The following is a 22,184-nucleotide window of genomic DNA, read 5'->3' on the forward strand; positions in this document are numbered from 1 at the left end:
AGTATCTAGCATCTGCTCACGTTTCACCTCTTAACTTGAGCCCGCTGAAACGAATGAGGGTAGAAAAGCTAGGGCAGCACTTTCATCCATAAAGGTTAGACTGTGTGGTCCTTTCCAAGAAATATCCTCTTTCACTTGCTAGTCAGTAGTCTGCAGGGTACAGCTGAGTCTGCTGTGAGCCTGCAAGGATCCCGGTATCAGCTCCAGCTAAAGACTGTGTAGCAGCTTCTCTGTCTAGGAGGGCAAACTCCATCCTCCCCAGCCCTCTGTAGAACTAACATCTCCTTTTGTAATCAAGACCAGTTTAACAATGCATAAGACCAACTAAGACCTGACCACCACATGAGACAACTGCAGAAGCAGCCAGATCCACCCTTCCTTCCTTCTTGCCAAAGTGGCAGGACCAGCTCCATAGGTCTACACCAACTCATGGCAACCGCATAGATGTCAGAGAACTGTGAGCCAATGGTGGTTCAAAGGCTGAGGTTTTTCAAGTAGATTGCCAGGCCTTTCCCCCAAGGCACTTCTGAACATAGACTTGAACCTCCACTTTCCAGTTAGCAGTCAAGATATTAACCATTTACATACATCTCCTTGAGTTGTGGTTCTGGTTCTTTTAGGGTATTTTCCCAGCAGCAGAACTGCTGAGTAAAATGGTATTTCTATTCCCAACTTTCTGAGAAAGTGTCACTCCCTTCCATAGTAGTACTCAGTCACAAAGGGATAAATACTGCATTAACGCTCCTGTTATAAAATAGGAGGGGCGTGGGAATGGGGAAAGAGTGAATAGATAATGAGCACTGCAGGAGAAGAGATGAGGGGAAGAACTGTTTGAAAGGAATACATGATTATGCATCATAGGTATAAGAACAATCTGGAACAAGGAGTGCCTTGTAGGGTGAGTTAGGGGAGGGGGGGAAAGATGGAGGGAGAAAATATGCAACAATGAATAAGTTAAATAAAACTGGTTATAAAAAGAGACAATAACCATTTATACCAGCCAAGGACTCCAGCTAGGATGATAATTGCAAACAAAACCATTAACTTGAGTACAAATGTTGAGTTTCATTACTTGTTACTTACAGAAATGACCCTCCCGGTCTTTAGCAACTTACAGAGACTGTTGCTTGTCAAATCCTTTGGTGAATTCACTACTTTTCTTCAGAGGGCTTCAAGAGAATCTCCCCCAGAGAGTAAAAGGTTTTATCCTGAACTTGCATGAGCCAAGGCTTCTAAATTTCTAGCTTACCTCTCTACAACCTCAATAACAAACAAAACACAGTTGGCACTGAGTTGACCTCAGCTCATAGTGACCCCTCTGTCTAAGCTGAACTGCACCCCATAGGGTTTTTCAATGGCTGATTCATCAAAAGTCACCATCAGACCCTCTGTTCGGTACCTCTTGGTGGATCTGAACCTCCTCCAACTTTCAGTTAGCAGCCAATCATAAGAAATGCTCAGACCACCCAGGGATTTGAGTCTCTTAGTTGCTAACTGCTATCAAGTCTGTTCTAACTCATAATGTGCAAAGTTTTATTCTCTGAAGACTTCTCAAGGCTGTGACCTTTCAAAAGCAGATTACCAAGCCCATCTTCCGAGGCACCTCTGGGTGCATCAACGATAACCTTTCAGTTAGCGGCGGGACACCACTCACTCTACAATGTCCTGAGTTGAGAAAGAGACTTTTTGTCCTTTAGTATTAGCCCAGGAGTGCAGGGGTATGAGCTGGCACTCAAAGGGGAGTTTTATCTTCGTGGCTGGCATTTCCTGGGATCTTGTGGTCCAGCGGTTCATGCGGGTACCTTTAGCCTTCCAAGATGCTGAGCAGAGCCAAGTAGAGTCTAGGATGTCATTAGAAAGCTCATGATCAGGGTTTTGCCCTTCATTTGCTCCAGAAACGAAATCTGAACTACTGCAGTGGGGCCGGAAGCCACGGTGGAGGAGGGCCTCTGCTTCAGCAGACTGCAGCTGGGAATCCCACACCTTTCCTCCCCCTCACCCCAGCCCACAGCTCTTAACAGACCTCCAAAGTGATCGCATACAAATTTTCAACTAACATCAGTGAGAAAACGAAAATCATACATGAGAACCTCAAGTTTATAAAGGGAAAGTCTCAAGAGGCAGGTGTCCATCATTCTTATTTATTTTGTATCCATGAGGTACCTTAACATTGCAGAAGCATTTTTATCAGTCAATGAAAATAACATTCTATATAAATTAAAGGGTAATCTGGTAGCCTAGTGGTTAAGAAGCTGCAGTGCAATCCCAAAAGCACAAGGTTCCAATTCCCCAGCTGCTCCAAAGGAGGATAGGCAGTCGCAGTCTCCTCCTATGTGATTAACTACTTCTGAAAACTTGCTGGAGGGTCAGCTATGAGTTGGTTCCAACTTGATGGCACATACCAACAACAGATACTCTAATATGTCACAGCTGAGTGACTATTTTTAATTCTTCAAATTCAGTCACATGCTCTCTCACTCTTAATGTCACTGAGTCAAAAGCGACTCCCAGCTGAACCCCTCCGGTTTTCAGAGGTGGTCAGTCACGTGGTAATAGACTGGTCTTCCTCCCTCAGAGGGAGAAACCCTGCTGTCTCTCACATGGGAAGAGATGCTCTTCTTCCTCCCTCAGGGGTCCTGTTGGGTTTGAACATACAGACAGCCGTGGCCTTTGCTTAGCAGTGTATCTCTCTACCAATTACACCACCAGAGCTCCCTTCAACCAATGGATTACACAAACTTTTAAAGTATCAAACATTTGTTTGGTTAGAAATTACCTTTCTTGTAAAATTTTAGAAACATCAGAGCATAGACATCTGCTATCTGCTGTTTTCCACTGGAAGACACTAGCACCCCTGCTCCAGGAGCCATCCATACGACCGATTGTCATCTTCCCAGCGTCTCTGTGAGGTGAGCATTCTCACCATCTTGAACAGACACAGAAGCCTGACTCGCCGAGGCTTTGCCAAGGTCATTTCACTATGAGAACCTGAGACTCAAGGCAGAGGGTCTGATACCAATATCTTCCCTCCCCTGAACTGTTACAGCCCACCGCCTTAACGTAATACGCCACACAAAGGGGAAACCCAAGATCAGAAAAATCATCTGAAAGATCTTTCTCTTTTTAGCCTCAATTAAATTTTTTAATCAAACTGATACAAATTTCCAAGGGTCTTAACCAGCTCATTTGGAGCTGACTTTAATGCTCGGTGGCCACATGTGTTGCCAGAGTAGAACTTTGTTCCTTTGAGTTTTGAGTGGCTAATATTATGGAAGTAGATTTCTAGGCCTTTCTTTAGAAGTACCTCAAGGTGGGCTTGAACTCTGAACCTTAGATTAACAGCAGAGCACATTAACCATTTATACCATCCAGCAACTCCCTGCAAGGGCCTTAACCACTATGAACTGCCACGGACAAGAGGATAAGCATTCAGCTCCAGGAACTGAGAAGACTGACTTCTTGTCAGGGAAACGGAGTTCTCACTGCTCTGCATCAACAAAGCTGCAACTGCTCGGTTTTCCCCACACAGAATCACTTCTCCCAGTTCCCTCCCTGAAGGAAGAACTCCTGAAAACCTCACTCTGTCCATGGAACTTCCAGAAACAGGGAGGCATGTTCCTTACCTTCAGAATCTGGTCCCCCTCCTGAAGGCCTTCCTGCTCTGCCGAGGTGCCCTCCTGAATGCCAGCGACAAATATGCCGACATCATTGCCACCAGCCAAGCGAAGGCCCACGCTGTCGCCCTTCTTGAACCTCACCATTTTGGTATCAGGGCTGCCGCGGTCCATTCCAGAAAGGAGAGATGAAAAGCAGGCTCAACATGAACAGAGATTTCATTTCTTCTATCTACAGAGTATTTTTCAGATTTCTAACTTTTCTTATGTATTCTATGATTTCTCTTCCTTGGAACTAAAAACAGCACCACGGAACCTGTCAGTAGGAATCTAATAGGCTTTTTCTTGCGTTTTGAGTCTCAGAAGTCTCCATCTTTGATGGGGTGCAGTCACCACTCTTCTGTTCTCTTTGTTTAGGGCAAAACATTTGCATTTCCTTCTCTGACAAGTTTCCACCTTACACCCTCCTAGCTCTCACATGTTTTACTACAGGAGGCCTGTACAACGGCTGAAACAACAAAAATATGTAATGCTTGAAAAAGCTCATTTATGACTGTCAAGCAAATGATGGGCATAGTTTGGATTTTAATTGGTGTCACAGGGCTTCCAGGAGAGGATACTTTCAAATGAAATCCTGTCAGGACTCTTGCCTGGTGGAGATACCATCTTGGCCCAGGAAAGCTGGATCTGAACCCTAAGGCGGCCACTCCTGACCACCACTGATCAAAGGTCTGTTCCCTTTGCATATACAAACATACTTCAAGATCAGCATGTCACCATTTCTCAAGAGAAACACTATCACTTCAGCAGTACTTCCCCTATCCAGAATTTATTCATCCAGCAAACACAAAAATTTAAGTAGACAGACAAGCAGACCAAGTGAACATATGCTACTTCTTCATTTTATTTATCTTAAAAATAATCTCTCTCTCTCATAACTGCTAGCAGCAGGGGTGGGTTAAAGATGACGGAGGATAAACAGAACCACTACCATTTGTATGTAAAACCTCCGTTCTTCTGGATCTCAACTAAAGAGACAGCTGGAAGGAAGAAGAAAAGAGAAAGGCTGCCATACATACCCATATATGGCTTCGTCTTCAGGACTAGGGCGAAGAAAGGTTCTTGGGGGCGCTTTTGGTTGAAAAGCTGTGGATTAAACAGTATCTCCTATTATCAAACTGAACTAGCAGGCTGTGTGCGTGGGTGGGGGGTTGTTTTGGTTTTTTTAGGAGAAGCGACTCAACAGACTTTATTCAATATTTTAGGACAAAGGAAACTAGCGATACAAAATACATCAGATGCAATGTTCTCTTGTACTGGAATCTCAAACCATCTGCAATGGTTTACGAAATGCTCACACACCAGAAACAAAAAGCTTAACACAAAAGCTTTCTCACTTCCACTGTAATAAATGCAATGTTAACATTATTTTTAAATTATCAGGATCATAAAATCGACAAAACAAGTGAAAACTGTACCTTAGGTTATATATTTATTTGTCAACATGTCAACAAGGGGAAGTGTACTCTGAGGTAATGTTGTTGGATGTTCTCAGGTTGACTCAAAGCAACTCCATGTGACAGTGTGGAACTGCACCATTAAGTTTTCTAGACTCATCGTCAGGGGAACAGTTAACCAGGCCTTTCTCCCATGGACCAGCAGGCTAGATTCAAGCAATTAATCTCTCAGCAGCCAAACACTTAGCCATTGCATCCTCAGAGCTCCACTGAGGCAACAGCAGGCACCAACGGCCTCTCAAAATAAGAAAACGAACCTCCCAAACACAAAGTAATTAATTCAATGTATTAGAAAACACCATTTTAGGACGAGAAAATCCTATAAAAATGCTATGACTTTGTTCTGAAAGGATCGATATTTATTTTTGTAACATCCATATAACTGCAGGGAGGCAGTGGAGTTTGAGGAATGGGGTGAGGACCAAGGATAGGAGGTAAAAGAGACCTCAACTAATCAAATGAGACAAAGCCTAAACAACATGTAGATTCTGTTTATAAAGACAGAAAGACCTGTTATGTCCTTTCTATTTTCTCGGCATTAAAAGGAATAGACAAAATAGAGACCTCTTCTACAAACGAGATTTATTTTTTTTTAATCATTTCTCTCTCTCTCGTTCCAGTTACCTTCTGAGATGATCAAGTGCACAAATCTGAAGGCAGAATTTTGAAACAAGCAAGAAAAAGCCTCACCTGGCGGTTCCTCCTGGTGCCTGGGTTCCTTGCTGGTCTCGGCGCCATCTGCAGCTGCAGTATCACCAGTGGACTTAAACGGAGTGGGCGTGGCTCCCATCCTGGACAACCGGCCCGCTGTGTCCTCTCTTGAACTAAAGCAGACATCATGTTAGCATCTCACAACATTGCAACAGATTCACAAATACTCCTGGGTGGACACTAACTGAGCAACAGAAAACACACATCATCTTACTTTGGCCTTTCCTTCAGCTTTTCGCTGGAAGAGTGATAGTCACAATCAGAATACTGCTGCCTTCTCTCATCTGGCGAAAAGGATCTATTTGACTCTATTTCGGAGATATCTGGTTATAAAAAGAAAAAAAAACTCTTTAAGCTATTACTTAAGACTTCTAGAGAAAATACACTAATCCTCTGTGTAGAAAAACATGTAAAAGTGAGAAAGAGATATTAAAGGTGCTATTAGTTTAATATTCTTCCCTAGAAAATGCTGAGTTTTAAGGAAAAGGCATTAATCAATAGAGAAGATGCCAAAATCAGAATTTTATGTCTCCATCAAAGCAGCTACTGAAAATTCACCAATTAAGTGTCGGGTGATGTATGCATATTCATATGATTATATTCATACAACAGAGCATCTCAAACACTGCACAGAGACGGTCAGCACAGAGAGTAGTGACTCTGCCCAGGGGCCTGAAAACCAATGATTCTACCAAGTGACCAGATGAGGCTGCTGGGACCTCATGTATCTGTCAAGGACCATACTTTGGGTAACAATAAAAGAAATCATAATTTGTTAACTTCCTGCTGGTTCCCAGGTTCGCTCTGCTGCTTCAGCTGACTCACTACACAGCATAGTGACTGACAGAACAGAAGTTTAAGGACTGACACGTATGACACTACAAAACAAAGTAAACCTGAAGGATTTATAAAGAAATGCATTAAAAGACAACAAAATTAGTTTTAAAATGAGAGCTTAATATTTTCCAATCATTTCTGTACAGCAGCATTATCAGATAATAAAGAAGGAAATAATCACAACTACTTCTTTTTACAAGGTGACTGTTATCCTTGGTATAATGCACATTCAAGCAATGAATATGACATTTTTAAAAAGAGAAGAAATAACATGGATCGCCAGTCGTGACCAGGACAGGATCCAGCATGCTGATCAATTCTTTGTGTCTATGCCCCAAATCATTTCCTCCTTCCTGTAAATATTAATGGCCACTTAAAAAGTAAAATCAGACAAGGAAGCTTGAGAACAAGCAATTAACAAATGTATAATGATCTGGTTAGTTCTCGGAACCATTTGTACAGATGTGTTTTTGGTTCCAGTGGTCTAAATTAGAGTCCACTGGGACCTCACAATCAAACCACAATTTCCTGTTAGAAACATAATTTCAACAGACACTTTAATATGAAAATAACCACCAAGCACTTATCTCTTAGAATTAATGATTCAGATGGAGTTTCTCTGAAAGCAAAGAGACTTCCCTGGGGGGCTCAGGGTTCATACAGACTATGCATGCCAAGCTCTCCCCTGAACCATCGGCTGCTAGACTGACATGAACTCTGGTAGAAGGTTCCTGACAAGGGACTCAGAAGTGGATCACAGAAGTGGAGGCTGCTCCTCCAACCCCCATATGGGCACCAGAGCTCTGAAGCCACTAAGATAGATCTTTTGAGGTCCTCTGGGGAAGACCAGTTCCTCTTCTCTTGAAACAGAGGTGCAGCCTGCCTATTCATTCCCTCAATGCCAGCCAGCTGGGATAGTAGCAGCTGAGAGAGAGAGAAGCAAGCCTGGAGCAAAACCAGAGGGTAACACTCAGGCCCTGGAAGGGGTCTGTGAGGTGTGGGGTTTCCAGATTGCCAAAACAGAGAAGGGGAAGGAAAGACAGAGACAAAGAGACAGAAAGGGAAAGGAAATGAACTGATATCTGTGGTGGAGAGGGTGACTGATCCACACTATCTTTTCTGACTGATGGTGGATAGACCAACCACAGCCTGTTCTCTGGTTTGTTTGAAAGAGATTGAAAACTGATTCCCAGGAACTTTTGAATCCTAGTTAGAACAGCAAAGGCAAGGAGCACAGACAGTAAGCAAATACCAAAGGCTCTGCCCACAGAAGAGGTTCTTTGCAGAATATACTGTTAGAAAAACCAACAAATACTTGGGAAAACTGAGAAAGTTAACATCACTGAAAATTCTAATGCCTCAATAAAAATATCAAGACTAATTACAGAGAAATGATGCTACATCCAAATAATCACAAAAAAGGGCTAAAATATTTTTAAATGCAAAAAAATAAAAAAGAGATAATGCAACTGAAAAAGACAATAACAGAAATGAGAAATGTATAGAAGGATTGATCAACACATTAAATTATGCAGAGGAAAGAATAAGCAAACCAGAGGATAAGACACTTAAAATTATAAATGCTAGAGAACAGCAAGAAGCAGGGCTCATGAAGACTGAGCGTAGTTTAATGGTATTATGAGACAACAAGAAGAAACCTAATATGTACATCATGGAAATTCCTGAAGTAGAGGAGTGAAAGGGTTATTTAGATAGAATATTTCCAAAGGAGAGAAATTTCAAAAGGAGAGAATGAGACAGAAAGAAATAATGACCAGAAAAAAAAATTCCAATCTAATGACGGACATGAATCTACATATCAAAAAAACCTCAAAGAATCCGTCAGCAGTATAAAATCAGAGACCTACACAAAGACACATCAGAGTTAGGCACTCAGCAAATAAAAATAAAGACAGGATCCTGACAGAAGGGAGAAAAAGACCAAACAGCCTCACACAAAGGGTCTCCAGTAAGATCAAATGCCATTTTTCTCTTCAAAATACTGGAGGCCAGAAAAAAAAATAGAATGATAGATTTAAGTGCAGGGGGAAAGTATGGGGAGGAAGGGAATCAGAATTCATTAAGAATAATATACCCAGGGCAATTATACTTCAAGAATAAGAATGAAAGGAAACCTTCTCCAGACAATCAGAAGCAAAAAAAGTTCATGTTCACCAGGCCAACCCTACAGAAAATAAAGCATTCTGTAAATGGAAGAGATAAGACCCTAAGAGGTATAAGGTATTTAGTGTTTGATAACTCTAAATGTTTTGTGCTTCATGTTTTGAAGTAACAAATATATAAACACCAAGGATAAAATTATATTATATTATATTATATTATATTATATTATATACGAAAGATGTTAACTAGTGATAACAACAATAAAAATGGAAGAGAGGGATGGGATAGATACAAATATCTCATATGTCATTTAAGTCACGTAAGTAGGTAGCAATCTAACACAGAACATTACAAAAACATGTTTTTTGGGACAATATTCACAGTAACCTTTAAGAAAATACATAGTAAACATACAAAATAATGAAAGGACAGGGGAATTAAAAGGCTCACTGTAATAAACTAATAATATAATGAGCAGTAGACAAAGGCCAACACAAGGCTTAAGACACAAAAAAATAAGTGACAGAAGGGCAGGAGTGAGTCCTTGCATATTAGTAATAAAACTATCTGTAAACAACCAAATGTTCCAATCAAATGGGAGAATTGCAGGATGGATTAAACACACACATGCACACAATCTAACAATAAGCGCTTTACAACAAACACATTTTACAGGCAATGACACAAATGGGTTGCAAGTGTAAGGAAAGGAGGTGGGGAGCTTTCTATGGGAATAAGAACGAGAAGAGAACAGAGTAGCAATCTTGGTATTAAACAAAGTGGAATTTTTTTCTTTAAATTATACTAGTTTATTTACAAAATTTGAATATATTGTTTTCAAACAAAGTAGATTTTAAGATAAAATCTATGAGAAGAGCCAGAGAGGGACATTCACCCCATAACACTGACTACTGTTTGGATGAGAGTTGAGCCAAAGGGTTGAGTTTTGTTCCAAAGGGTGGCCAAAGGCCGGTCTCAGGAGTTCTACCAGGCCCTATGAGACCAGTAAAGAACTCTGATCTGTAAGGATGTGAACTGCCATGTCTTTATCCTACACAGGTGTTACTGAGTTTAAACTACTTTTGATTAAGCAAGCAACTGCTTTAACCACTCTTACACTAAAGCACCAAAACAGCATAATATACATTCTTCTCTAGTGCACTTGACCATTCTCCAGCATAAATCACACATGAGAATATAAAGCAAGTTTGAGAGATTTTGAAAAACTGATGTTCTACCAAGCTTTTCTGTGATCACAATAAAGCTAAGTTCAAAATGATTAACAGGGGGAAAACCCCAACAACCAAGAAAACACACAAATATACAGAAATTAACCTACCAATGGATCAAGGAAGAAATTGTTAATTTCTATGAGACTAATGACAATGAAAGCATAACATGCTAAAACCTTACAGAATGAACTAAAATGTATAGCAATAAATGCCTACAGTTTAAAAAAATCAACTATCTCACATTAAGAACCTCACTGACCAATCCCAGAGGTATATGGTTCAAACCCACCAGATGCTCTGCCGGAGAAGGAGGGACAATCTCCTCCTGTACCAGTCGGATCTGATTTGACGGAACACAAACAAAAAAATAATAAAATTTTTTTTTAAAAAAAGAACCTCACTGACAGTTCGACTGACTGGAGAGAAAGAATAAAGTTAACTTTAAACCTTCCAGAAGAAAGAAAAATTTAAAAAAAAAAAAAAACCTTCCAGAAGAAAGGAAATAATAAAGATCAGAGGAGAAATAAAATCTGAAGAAAAAATAAATAAATGGAGAGAATTAATAATACTAGAAGTTCGTTATCTGAAAAGTTCAGGCAAACTTTTAGCCAATGACCGAAGGGGGTGGGGGGAGAAAAAGATGCAAATGAGCAAAGCAAAAACTGGAAAGAGGGTCTGTTTTGTCAACTGACCTGGCATTAAAAAAAAAATTATGATTAAATTTTGTGAACAACTGTACAGTAACAAACTAGATGTTGTTGTTGTTGTTGTTAGGTGCCATCGAGTCAAACAGAATTCATAGTGACCCCCTGAACAAAAGATCTTAACCAAAGGGGGGGAAAAAAGATCTTAACCCTGTTGTGTCCTGCGCCATCCTTACACTTCCTGACACACAAGAGCCCACTACAGCAGTCACCATATCAATTTACTTGGTTGAGGGTCTTTCTCTCCTTCACCAACCCTCCATTATTCCCAGCATCATGTGTCTCTTCAAGGAATAGCCCCTCTAAGCAACATGTCCAAAGTATGTGAGGTGAAGCCTCATCATTCTTGCCTCCAAACTGCACTCTCGCTGTACCCTCTCCAAGATATATATATCTGTTTGTTCTCTTGGCTGTTCATGGGATGTTCAGTGCTCTTCTCCAACACCACAGCTCAATTCTTTTTCTGTCATCCTTATTCAGTGTCCAGCTCTCAGATGCACAGCTGGTAACTGAAAAGACTATGGCCTGCATCAGACACACATTAGTCTTCAAACTGACATCACAACTCCTCAATAATTTGGAAGGGTCCCTAACTGCAGATTTTCCCATTGCTATGTGTCTCCTTATTTCCTGACTGCTGGTACCAAGGATGTTAATTGTGGATTCAAGCAAGATGAAGCTGTTGACAGTTTCAATCTCCTCTCCTTCCATCGTGACGCTGTCTATGAGTCGAGTGGTAAGAATCTTTGTTTTCCTGACACTGAGATGCAATCCATAACGAAAACTGCACTCCTTGATCTTCTGCAACAAGTGCTTCAAGCCCTCCTCACTTTTAGCAAGGAAGGTTGTATCATCTGCATAACAGGGGTTATTGATGAGTCTCCCTCCAGTCCTGATGCCACACTCCTCCTCATGGAGTCCAGCTTCTTGGATAATTTGCTCAGCATACAGATTGAGTAAGTATGGGTAAAGAATACAATGCTGGCACACTTCCCTTCCCAATTCCAAACCATGCAGTGCTTCCCTGCTCCATTCATTCGCACAAGAGCCTCCTGGATAGCTTAGATAACATGGACAGACCCCCCCCCCCCAAAAAAAATGGACAGACCCTTGGAATCATAACCTATATCAATTGGTGCTAGAGGAAACAGTTTCAAGAGATCTGTAACAAGTGATTGAAATCAGTGAATAAATACCTTCTAAGATAAAAAGTCCTAGAATAGATACCAATGCTAGTACAAATACTATTTAAATGTTCCAAAACATAGAGAAGAAAGGAATAGGAGAAACCAAGTCTTAATACAGGGTACAATGTAAACGGAGCTGGAAGATATGCTGAGTGAAATGAGGTATTCACAAAGGGATAGATATGATATAAAGTCACTTTAAAAAGAAGTAAATGTATAAAGAATAAAGTTTTTTAGTGGTTACCATGGGTGGGATGGGGGTGGGGGAGGAAACAGCTAATGATGACTGAAAAATCACACTGACTATGGGTAGAGTTGCACAGCCAGTTACTGTCAGTCAGTTGTACATCTCTAAAAAGTTGAGCTGGCTAGACCAGTGTGATTGATAGATTTAGAGCAAGAATAAGAAAGAGAAGCTGCTGAGGCTGCTTATGTACCACCAAAAGCCTTACAGTGTTTGGTTCTTTGTCTTGAAAATTTAAGGTCATGGTTTCACGGGGCAGCCAAGTTAATGGGCCTATTGTGTTTAGGAAATCCTAAACTACATCCTAGCTCACTGTGTAGTCTCTGATGTCATAAAAGCTTGCAGGTGGCCATCTAAGGTAAGCCAAAACAGACCCTTAAGTCTTCTTGAAACCAAACAATAGTAGCTTAACTAGTAAAAGGTTCTGATCTATTGTTTATGGGGTTACTATGAGTGGTAGTCAACAGAACCTAACATAGTGGCGTTATTCACCCTCAAAAGAATATAGAAACAGACCAAATGTCCAACCACGATCGAATAAACTGAGAAATATGGTACATTCATATGATGCAATACTGCGCAGTATGCAGGAGCAAGATTTAAAAAATTAACACCTAACTTGGGAGGGTCTGGAGAGCATCATGCTGAGTGAATTAACTCACTCCCATAAGGACAAATACTGTATAAGACCATTGTTGTAGAAACAGAAAGCTAACTAATAAACTGTGTATGAGGATCCAACGGGGAGAGGGTAGGAGCAGTGGGGTGAGATGGGCAGAGGGTAACCACAAGGTCATACAGTTTCACAGGTAGAGGGAGGGGTGGGTAAAGGAAATAGGAAAGATCTGGTGTGAAAAACAATGTATACAAACTTTGTAAGTAAACTAGTACAAAATAAAAACACTATTTTAAAAAAAAGAGGGGAAAAAGAATGCCTGCTTTGACCACTAAGACTCCTTTAAGAACTATACATATGGGACAAACTGTTAACACTAATGATCAGATAGGAACTCCAGGGACAGAAATAGATATTAACTGGGGAGGGAGATGGGATAAGAATGGTCACAAAATTCAAACGCCATCATTGTTATGCAATAATCCACGTATAAATGGCTAAACCGGCTTATATTTTTATATGAACAGTCTCAACAAAATATAGCATTTTGTTGTTGCTGATGATGATGATGATTGTCATAGAGTTAAGCACAACTCATAGCGACCCTATGAACAAAAGACCTGAAGCCTTTCTATAACTATCGTCGTTTCTCAAAGTTCATAGAGTTCTCAGAGGCACGTTGTTTAGGAAGTGGATGCCATTTCAAGAAATAAAATTATTGAAGGCTGATGGAAATATAATTTCCAGCTAGTTAACTATGCTGCGTAGCAAGCAGAATGCCTTCCTTGCTAAGCTGACAAACTCCAGTTACCGTCTATCTCTGAATCGCTGTCGTTCAGGGACGGGATGTTGATGAGGGTCTGCCTGCTGTCTCTCAGCACCACCAGCTGGAGTTTTCCTCTTGACTTTTCTATCAGTTTTCGAGCATCCGTTAAAGACATGTTCTCAGTGACAGTTCCATTGATCTGCATTAATGAAAAACAGTAACATTACATACGAGGAACAATGATGGCAAAACTGTGAGGTGTTTGGCTACACATGTTTATTTAAGGTTAGTGATTCAAACTCACCCAATGGCACTGTGGGAGAAAGACTTGGCAATTTGTTTCAATGAAGATTAAAGTAAAAAAACCCATCTGGGGCAGTTTTTCTCTGACACAGAATCATTACGAGTTGAGATCAACTAACAAGTTGGGTCCCAACAATACCAGTCATATACTATCACCATTTGTCAACAAAGGAGAAAATTCCTATTAACCCCTGCTAAGAAAGTAACAGTTCTATTCAGATATTCAAACAGACATGGGCTTCAGAGTAACTGGCTAATTAAAAATGAATTACACTTTAAATTAAATACAACCCAGTATATTTATATCCTCAATTCAGACATGAAATGACTATAGTGTACTTAAGTTACTCTGCTAATTTATTTACCTTCCAAACTCAAGACAATGGCTTGCTTTACTCTGAAACATATTTCCTGGCCAGATAGGTTTATAAAAACTATGAAATATTCAGTGTTAATAATGCCACCAACTCTCCTTCTCAACTTTGTTTCTTTCTTGGAACTTCCAGGTCAATAAACAGAGAAGAAAGCAGTGGTTGAGGCTTCCCAGAATCCTAACATTAAACAAATCTCAGAGTCTTGTTTTTCATATCAAAATCTTCTCATGTGAGTTATAATCAATGTCACTGAATTGTTCAAGTAAACTTCTGAATCAGTAAGGGAAAAAAAACACATTCAAACAGAACTTTAGAAAGATGCAGGGATACTGAAATGTATTTAACTTAAAGGATAAAAAAGAATACAGACACACACACACACGTTGAACTGTCGAACCAAGTCATACCTGCCCCTTCAGTCTCTACTGGGATTTCATACCAGAGGAGACTGCCCATCTTTCTCCTAAGGAGCAACTGGTGAATTCGAACAGCCTATCCACTTGCCTTAGGGTTGGCAGCTCTACTCCCTACCCATCAGGCCGTCAGGTCTCTGGAAGCTTAATAGGAAGGAGTTACACTCCTACCCAAAGGCTTGAAGTTCTAATCCACCAGCTGCTTCAAAGAAGAAAGATGAACAGTCTCCTCGCATGAGATTTACAGCCTCTGAAAACCCACTGGAGACTGGAGAGTCGGGTATATGTTAATTCCATCTTGACAGTGTATACCAACCAAAAAAAAAAAAATACCTGCAAAAAAAAAAAAATACCTGCACACACACACACACACACACAAACTACATCATACATAATGTATGTACAAGACAAGCATACATAAAATTCCACAAGCAAAAAGACCATCTCCCAATGCTTTTCTTTCAGTCCTGTTTTTCTGCAAGGCCCTATCCCAACAAGGTTTCACTGTCTTGGCACATGGGTATAAAAATGCAGGCAAACCATGAAGCCAGAATGAACACGAGTGTCCTCCACTCTCTGCCCACCTTGAGAATGATGTCCCCTTCGTGGAGGTTGCCGTCTTTGGTGGCCAGACCCGTTCTGGTCATTTCCTTAATGAAGATCTGACTCCCGAGCCGGAGACCGTACTCTGAAAGGCACACACACAAATGACACATATACCATCACTTCATTCAGGAAATGCAGTCTGGTCTGAAGACTATTTACAAATATTTGGGAAAAAATGTGCTTTATACACAAGGCATTCTACAAGAACACTGGCTTGGGGATCTTAAAAAAGGCAATGTCATGACCAGCCAAAGAGGCAGTGGGGTTACTGTAGATTAAAATAGATACAAAGACAAAAGAGGTACTGAGACATCTTTGGCACAGCTAAACCTTGAAAACATTACACTAGAGAATAAATAAGTGGGCAAATAATATACAATCCTATTATATAATCAAGTACACAGAGCAAATAGTGACCACTGGCTGGCAGGGACCATGGAAAAGGAGGACAGTATTATTGCTGCAGGTACACCAGGTTTTTGTCTGGAGTGAAAAAACAAACTTCTGGAAATGCATAGTGGTGATATCTGCACAACAGTTATTTTACATTGTGGTCACTAAACTATACATGTAAAAATCATTTAAGTGGCACATTTGTGTTGTATATATTTTATCACAATAAAATGAAAATAAGAAACCTCAAGCGCAATGCATGAGCCTTCACCAGATCCTTAGTCCAAAGCAGGGGTTGGGATGAGAACTTCAAAACAGACCGTAGTTGCTGTTGTTAGCTGTTGCTGAGCAAATTCCAACTCACAGCAGCCTCGTGTGTGTGGAGCAGAACTGCTTCCTGTGGTTCAGGAGGAGGCTGGGACCTCTGGGAGGATCATCAGGGCTGTATTCTGGGGTGCCTCTGAACGGGTTCAAAAGTCAACCCACCTGCTAATAGTTAAGCCCTTAACCACCTATACCACCCAGGCACCATAAGATTGTACTATATATTAAAGGGATATTAATGCTAATTTTCTTATAATGACATGCTTATGATGTAGGAGAATGTTCTTGACTTTGGGAAGATACCTATAATTTACTTTCCAGTGATGGAGAAAAAGCACTGGGAGAGAGTGAGTGAGAGAGTTGGTGTGTGTGTAAATAGGGAGGGGAGAGAGTGAGAAAGAAAGCAAAAGTGTGAAAATGCTAACACAGGGTACAACTGGTGTAAGCTGAATGGGTACACACCATAAAAATAGCATTTTCAAAACAAAGTTCTGGTTGATGAAAACAAAACAACCCACATAATTTGGTACAACTCGACAGGCAAATTCTGCTGAAGCCGAACATTTTCATGATGATGTGTGTTCATCAGGAGAACACTGTACAAAGTTCACCCTTTGCGTGTAATAACTGGGCATGTAATAACAGTAATGATTGGGTAGGATTTGGCATTTAAAAAAAAATCACTGTAAACAAAAGGAATAAGCCAAGCACAGCAGCAAAATGACCTCCAGCAGTCTTAGGGATTTACAAACTGAATGTTGTTGTTGTGTGCCATTGTATGTGAACTGACTCATAGCTGACCCTCCGGCAGGTTTTCAGAGGCAGTACATCCCATGGGAGGGGACTGTCCATCTTTCTTCTCCAGAGCATCTGGTGGATCCAAACCAAGTACCTTTGAGATTGCAGTGCAGCTTCTTACCACTAGGCCACCAGAGCTCCCTACTGAATAACTATCACAGTTTAGTGAGTTGCAAACAATACTTTTTAAAAATTGTCATAAAATGCACATAAAATTAAATTTGCCTGCACAGCCATGTTTACTGCTGTGTTGTTCACAATAGCAAAGAGATGGAAGCAACCCAAGTGCCCATCAACAAATGTATGGATAAGGAAGCTGTGGTAGACTCACACAATGCAATACTATCCAGCACTATAAAACCAAGGAACTCATTAACTATTATACAAAATGGGAGGACATTATACTGACTGAAATATCTCAGTCACAAAAGAACAAATACTGCAGAATGCCACCTGTTATAAAATAGGATTGACATGAGGATTGGGGAAAAACTAAGAAAAGAGGGGATAAATAATGAACACTGCATTGAAATAGCTGAAGGAAAGAACTGTCTAGAAGAAATATATGATTAGCTATTATTTGCATGACATTAGTCCAAAATAAAAGGTGCACAGAAAGGTGAATTGGGGGGCCCGGGAGGAAATTGTGCAACAATGAAAGAATTTTTTTAAAGAGAAAAATGAACTAGTGGGAGGGGAGGGGGGAATGTGCAACAATGAATGAATGGAAATCCAAATTTTCTGTAAACTTTTGTTAAAATATTAATTAAATAAAATTAAATTTGCCATTGTAATACTTTTTTAAGCACACCATTCCATGGCATTTATTACAGTCAATACTGTACAATTACAATCACCATTTCCAAATCTTTTTCATTACCCCAACCTTAGTATCCATTAAATTGTCCCTCCCCCAGCACAGTCTCTGAAGAAAGCCTCATATGCCAAATTTCCTCTCTTGGAACTTCTTTACACTCCCCTCTTCTAACCAAAATGCAGGGTAGCTTTATTTGGCAATTCCTACAAAGTTAAGGAATGAATGTCAAAAGTGGATTTAAAGATTCCATAATATCCTTAAAATTCCTAAGAAACACTCATCAAAGAGAATGCATCCCAACTTTCATCCCTATTTTCTGGAACTGGATGCTAGGTTTGAGTGTTGGTGGTATAATAGATTACGTGTTGGGCTGCTAATGGAAAGGCCGACAGTTCAAATTCACTTAAGAAACTCTTCAAGGCAGGATTACAGCGTTCTATAAGGACACTACGAGTCAGAAAAGACAGGTTGCGAAGACAACGAGGTTTTTGTTTTGTCTGGGACTCTAGGTATTCTATTATTCACATCCCCGTATTATTCCTCTGTTATTTCAGTAGGCACCTTGTTATGTAACTTCATGCTTGCTCCTTTAGAAAGACCACACACAAACTCTCTCATCTGACAGACAAGTGATGTAATACGCAAATTTCACACCTCCACAGTAAGCACTCTTTCACTTTGAATTCTCAAATGCTCATTTTAATCCCCTTGGAAGGAGAGTCTAACTAGAGGACAAAAGAGATGAAAGATGTGCTACACCTTGGAATTTTAAAACATCAGCTGATAAGGATCAGTGTTGGGGAGATAGTAATGTAACGCTCAAAAGCCTGGTATTCTACCCTCTTTTTCTAGGAGGTGCAGTTTGAGTTCTAGCATCACCACTCACTCACAGCTTCAAGACCTTGCCCACTCCAGTTCAGAATCCTCACCTCTGCAGGTACTACTATATTCTTGAGCTGCTACACAGAGTGTTGGTGAGATCGCCAATGTGGCTGAAAAGTGCAAGTGCTCCAGGAATGCAGTGTGGAAGGACAGACAAGGGCACACCCAAAAGCTCTCTGTATTTAATACTCCTGATCAAGAAAACAGATGAAGTCTCCTACCCCATAGGGTTCTTCTTGAGAACATTAAGGAAGTTCTCATTTGTTCAGTACAGCTGCTGGCATTGAGCAGAGACTCACATCAAGATCAGAAAGATCTATGTTCTACATCTAGTTTGGTGAGTAGCATCTGAGGTCTTTAGTGTTTATATACAGACATCTAAGAAACAACTATTGGTCTCCCTTTGTCTACAGCACAAGAGAAAGATGAAAACTCACGTTTCAAAGAAGGAACTGATCTACAAGACTGTCAGTATAAACCACAGTCTCCTCTACTATGAGAACAGACCTCAATGGACCAGAGAGCACACCAAATATTCTGATCAGAGCGGCGGTAGATGGATCCTCCAAAAATCCACTTACTGGACCAGTTGAGACTAGAGGACTCCTCTCTAAGACAACAGCTCTGAGATACTCTTTAAACACTGAACTTAAGTAATTGTTTAGCTAACATCAATCACACTCTAAGTCAGCACTCCTTTTCAAAAACATCTTTATGAGACTAATGGCAAATAGTTAATCTAAACTAGATAGGGTGATCATGGGACAGTGGGATTAGGTTAATGGGAACAGGAATAATGAGGATATCCACACAGTATGAAAAACGTAACCAATATCACAGAGTAAAGTGGAAATTGAATGGGAAATGCTTTTGCTGGATACACTTTACCAATAATACAATAAATTTTTTTTCTTCAAAAACCTTGATGGAATATATTATTTATTTAGCCATGAAAGTGAAGTTATTCTATATGCTACAACTTCAATAAACCTTGAAAACACTAAACTAATGAGAGAGGCCAGACAGAAAACTGCCATGTATTGTTTGATTTGGTCGATGTGAAATATTCAGAGTAGTTTGATCCACAGAGACAGAACACTGATTAGGGGGTGCCCAGGGGACAGGAAGGGCAGAGCAGGGAGTGTGGGTTGTTCTGGGATGATGAAAAATTTTGAAACTAGAGAGGAGGTCGTTGTACAACATTATGAATATATCAAATAACACAAAATTATATATATGAAAAAAGATTAATCGTATATAACAGAAATTTTACAGCAATTACAAAGAAACCTAGCTTTCCCTTGTAGTGGTTACTCCAACTTGGAATGAATTGGGATGAGGAGGGCATTTTAGCATGCAGACTGCCTGGTTCCCATGTCCCACCTAATAGGGGTTAGGGTGTGTGGGTGGGTGAGTGAGTGAGTGAGTGAGTGAGAGAAAAAAAACCAGAGAGACAGAGACAGAGAAAATTTCTGCAGAAGTTCTGAAGGAGGGAGATCAAGAACTTGGATTTCTGATATATGTCCAGATGATACTCAATATAGCCTTAGAAAAATTTAATGGTTAAAGAAAAATTTCTAGATTCTGGCTCCAAAATCAGCTCTATTGCACCTAACCAAGCATGGAATACATTTTTAAAAGTTTTAAATGGCTTGTAAACTTATTGGCACCAAATTCTACCACAATGATAAAAAATGTTGAGGTGGTTTCTGCCCCCGATTTAGGCAGCTAAATACAGAGTAAGATGCACGTACGATCAGGACTGAGCGCTCCCTGCTACTCCAACTGCCTTGTGGGTGGCCTTGTACAGAAGTTACACAGCCACAGAAAAAGAGTTCTACATGTACAGAAAAGTAATGATTTCTGTCCACATATCAACAATTCTTCTACCCTCTCAAAAAACCCTACACATCAATGATTCTTCTATACTCTTAAAAAACCCTATACATTTATTATTAGAAGCAGAAGTGACATCCACTTCCTAAATAACATGCCTCTGGAAACGCTATGAACTTTGATAAATGTCAATAGTTGTACAGAGGCTTCAGGCCTTTTGTTCATAGAGTCACTATGAGTCGTTCTCAACTTGAAGGCAATCAACAACATACCTTTATCATAAGGTTGCAAATAGATTTATTGATATTGGTATGTGAGCATCTCTTAAATGAAAAAATAAGTAAATAAATAATTCAGCTGACCAGCTTTTGAGGCATTTTCCAGAAGCCTATTTGGGGCCCATGACACACAACAGCTGGTCACAAGAAGGGATTGTGTCTTTTTTAATTAAATGGGGGCCATGCCCACAGCCAGATTTCTTTAAAGAAACCTAAATAATCCTAATCAGTAATGCCAAGTTATGTAATCTTAGCAAAAGACAGTTTTAAAATTTTTTTTTAAACCCTAACAACATTCATTTTTAAAAGAAGTACATTAAAAAAAGCCTGTTTCCTTGTCTGTAGAATGAGTGTTTGAGTGTTTGCACACTCAATAATAAACCCTCATCATGTGGGTTATTATGTATAGTGGAATCAGAACTATCTCACAGCTGAACCACCAGCAGGTTTTCAGAGGCAGCAAATCCCATAGGAGGGACTGCCCATCTTTATCCCAAAGAGCAGCTGGTGGATTCGAACCCTGTGGCTTTCAAATTGCACTGCTTTCTAACCACCAAGAATTAAATGAGTCAAAGCATTTGGGTCAGTGCTGGGTATACAGAGTGTTATAGTAAAAGTGTTTTACAAGAGTGCAATTTTCAGATATTACCATACATTGGCATACACTGCCAGGTGGGCTGGGGGAGGAGGAAAGAAAATGTGCAACTATGAATTTTTAATTTTTTTAAATGTTTTGTATAGTATTTATTGATTTAGGAAGCAAATTAAAAATTCTGAATTTACTTGAAAACTGACCCCCCAAAAAAATAGATTACAAAGACACTTAAGATGGGTGAAAGCAAGGTTATATCCAAAATAAAGGGATGGGAGATCTGGTGGCCTAACGGCAAGCTGTGCTACAATCCCAAAGGTGTGTGGTTCAAATCCACCAGATTCCCCACTGGAGAAGGAGGGGCAATGTCTTCCTGTGCCAGTCAGATCCAATTTGACTAGTGCCTGGGTCTGCCAACGCATCCTGACAAAATCTGTTGCGCAGCAGCGGAGGGAGAGCAGGGGGCGGCTCCAGGAACCCCGCCGAGCCCCTGCCACCTCCGCCACCTCGCTGGGCTGCCTTTGCGGTGGTGCTCAGGCCCGTGCTGGGTCCCCTGCTCCACCACGACAGGTGCTCTCATCGCCGCGTTCTCTGGGCCCCCGAGCCGCCGGGCTCTGCGTCGCGCCCCCTCAGCACTGCGCAACTATTAGTTTTTTTAAAAGTGTCATTTCTGGAGCTCTCATGGCCTAGTGGCAAAAGGCTGCACTGCAACCCCAGAGAAACACTGTTAGAATCCACCAGACGCTCTGCTGGAGAAGGAGGCGAAATCTCCTCCTGTACCTGTCTGATCCGACTTGACGGTACACACAAAAAAATAATGGGGGGGAGGGGGGAGTGCCATTTTCTCCCATACAAGCAGCAGCGTGCCTACCTTCGTTGGGTTTGCCTTTGGTCAGAAGGACCCCGATGGGCCTATCTGCATCCTGCTGGCTGTGGTCCCCCCGCCCAGGGCTGGGGCTGCGGGAGTGCAGGTGCTCGCGGCTGCTCCGGGGCTCCTGCCGGCTGTCCCGTGCCCT

At 40.7% G+C, this 22,184-nt stretch overlaps 1 protein-coding gene across 1 annotated transcript in view; it reads right to left on the bottom strand.

Annotated features, from left to right (window-relative positions):
• Window positions 1-22,184, bottom strand: part of TJP2 (tight junction protein 2) — a 53,317-nt gene that overhangs the window by 23,520 nt on the left and 7,613 nt on the right. Inside the window, exons 6-12 of the mRNA XM_006894425.1 lie at window positions 22,040-22,182; window positions 15,227-15,330; window positions 13,598-13,751; window positions 6,057-6,165; window positions 5,822-5,955; window positions 4,694-4,760; window positions 3,624-3,774 (exon numbers count right to left, since the gene is read on the bottom strand). Coding sequence (XP_006894487.1) covers window positions 3,624-3,774; window positions 4,694-4,760; window positions 5,822-5,955; window positions 6,057-6,165; window positions 13,598-13,751; window positions 15,227-15,330; window positions 22,040-22,182 — 862 coding nt within the window. The remainder of the gene's footprint in view (window positions 1-3,623; window positions 3,775-4,693; window positions 4,761-5,821; window positions 5,956-6,056; window positions 6,166-13,597; window positions 13,752-15,226; window positions 15,331-22,039; window positions 22,183-22,184) is intronic.

This window comes from Elephantulus edwardii, unplaced genomic scaffold, assembly GCF_000299155.1.
Source record: "Elephantulus edwardii isolate Elephantulus edwardi_28Jun2011 unplaced genomic scaffold, EleEdw1.0 scaffold00141, whole genome shotgun sequence".
Classification (NCBI taxonomy): Eukaryota; Metazoa; Chordata; class Mammalia; order Macroscelidea; family Macroscelididae; genus Elephantulus; species Elephantulus edwardii.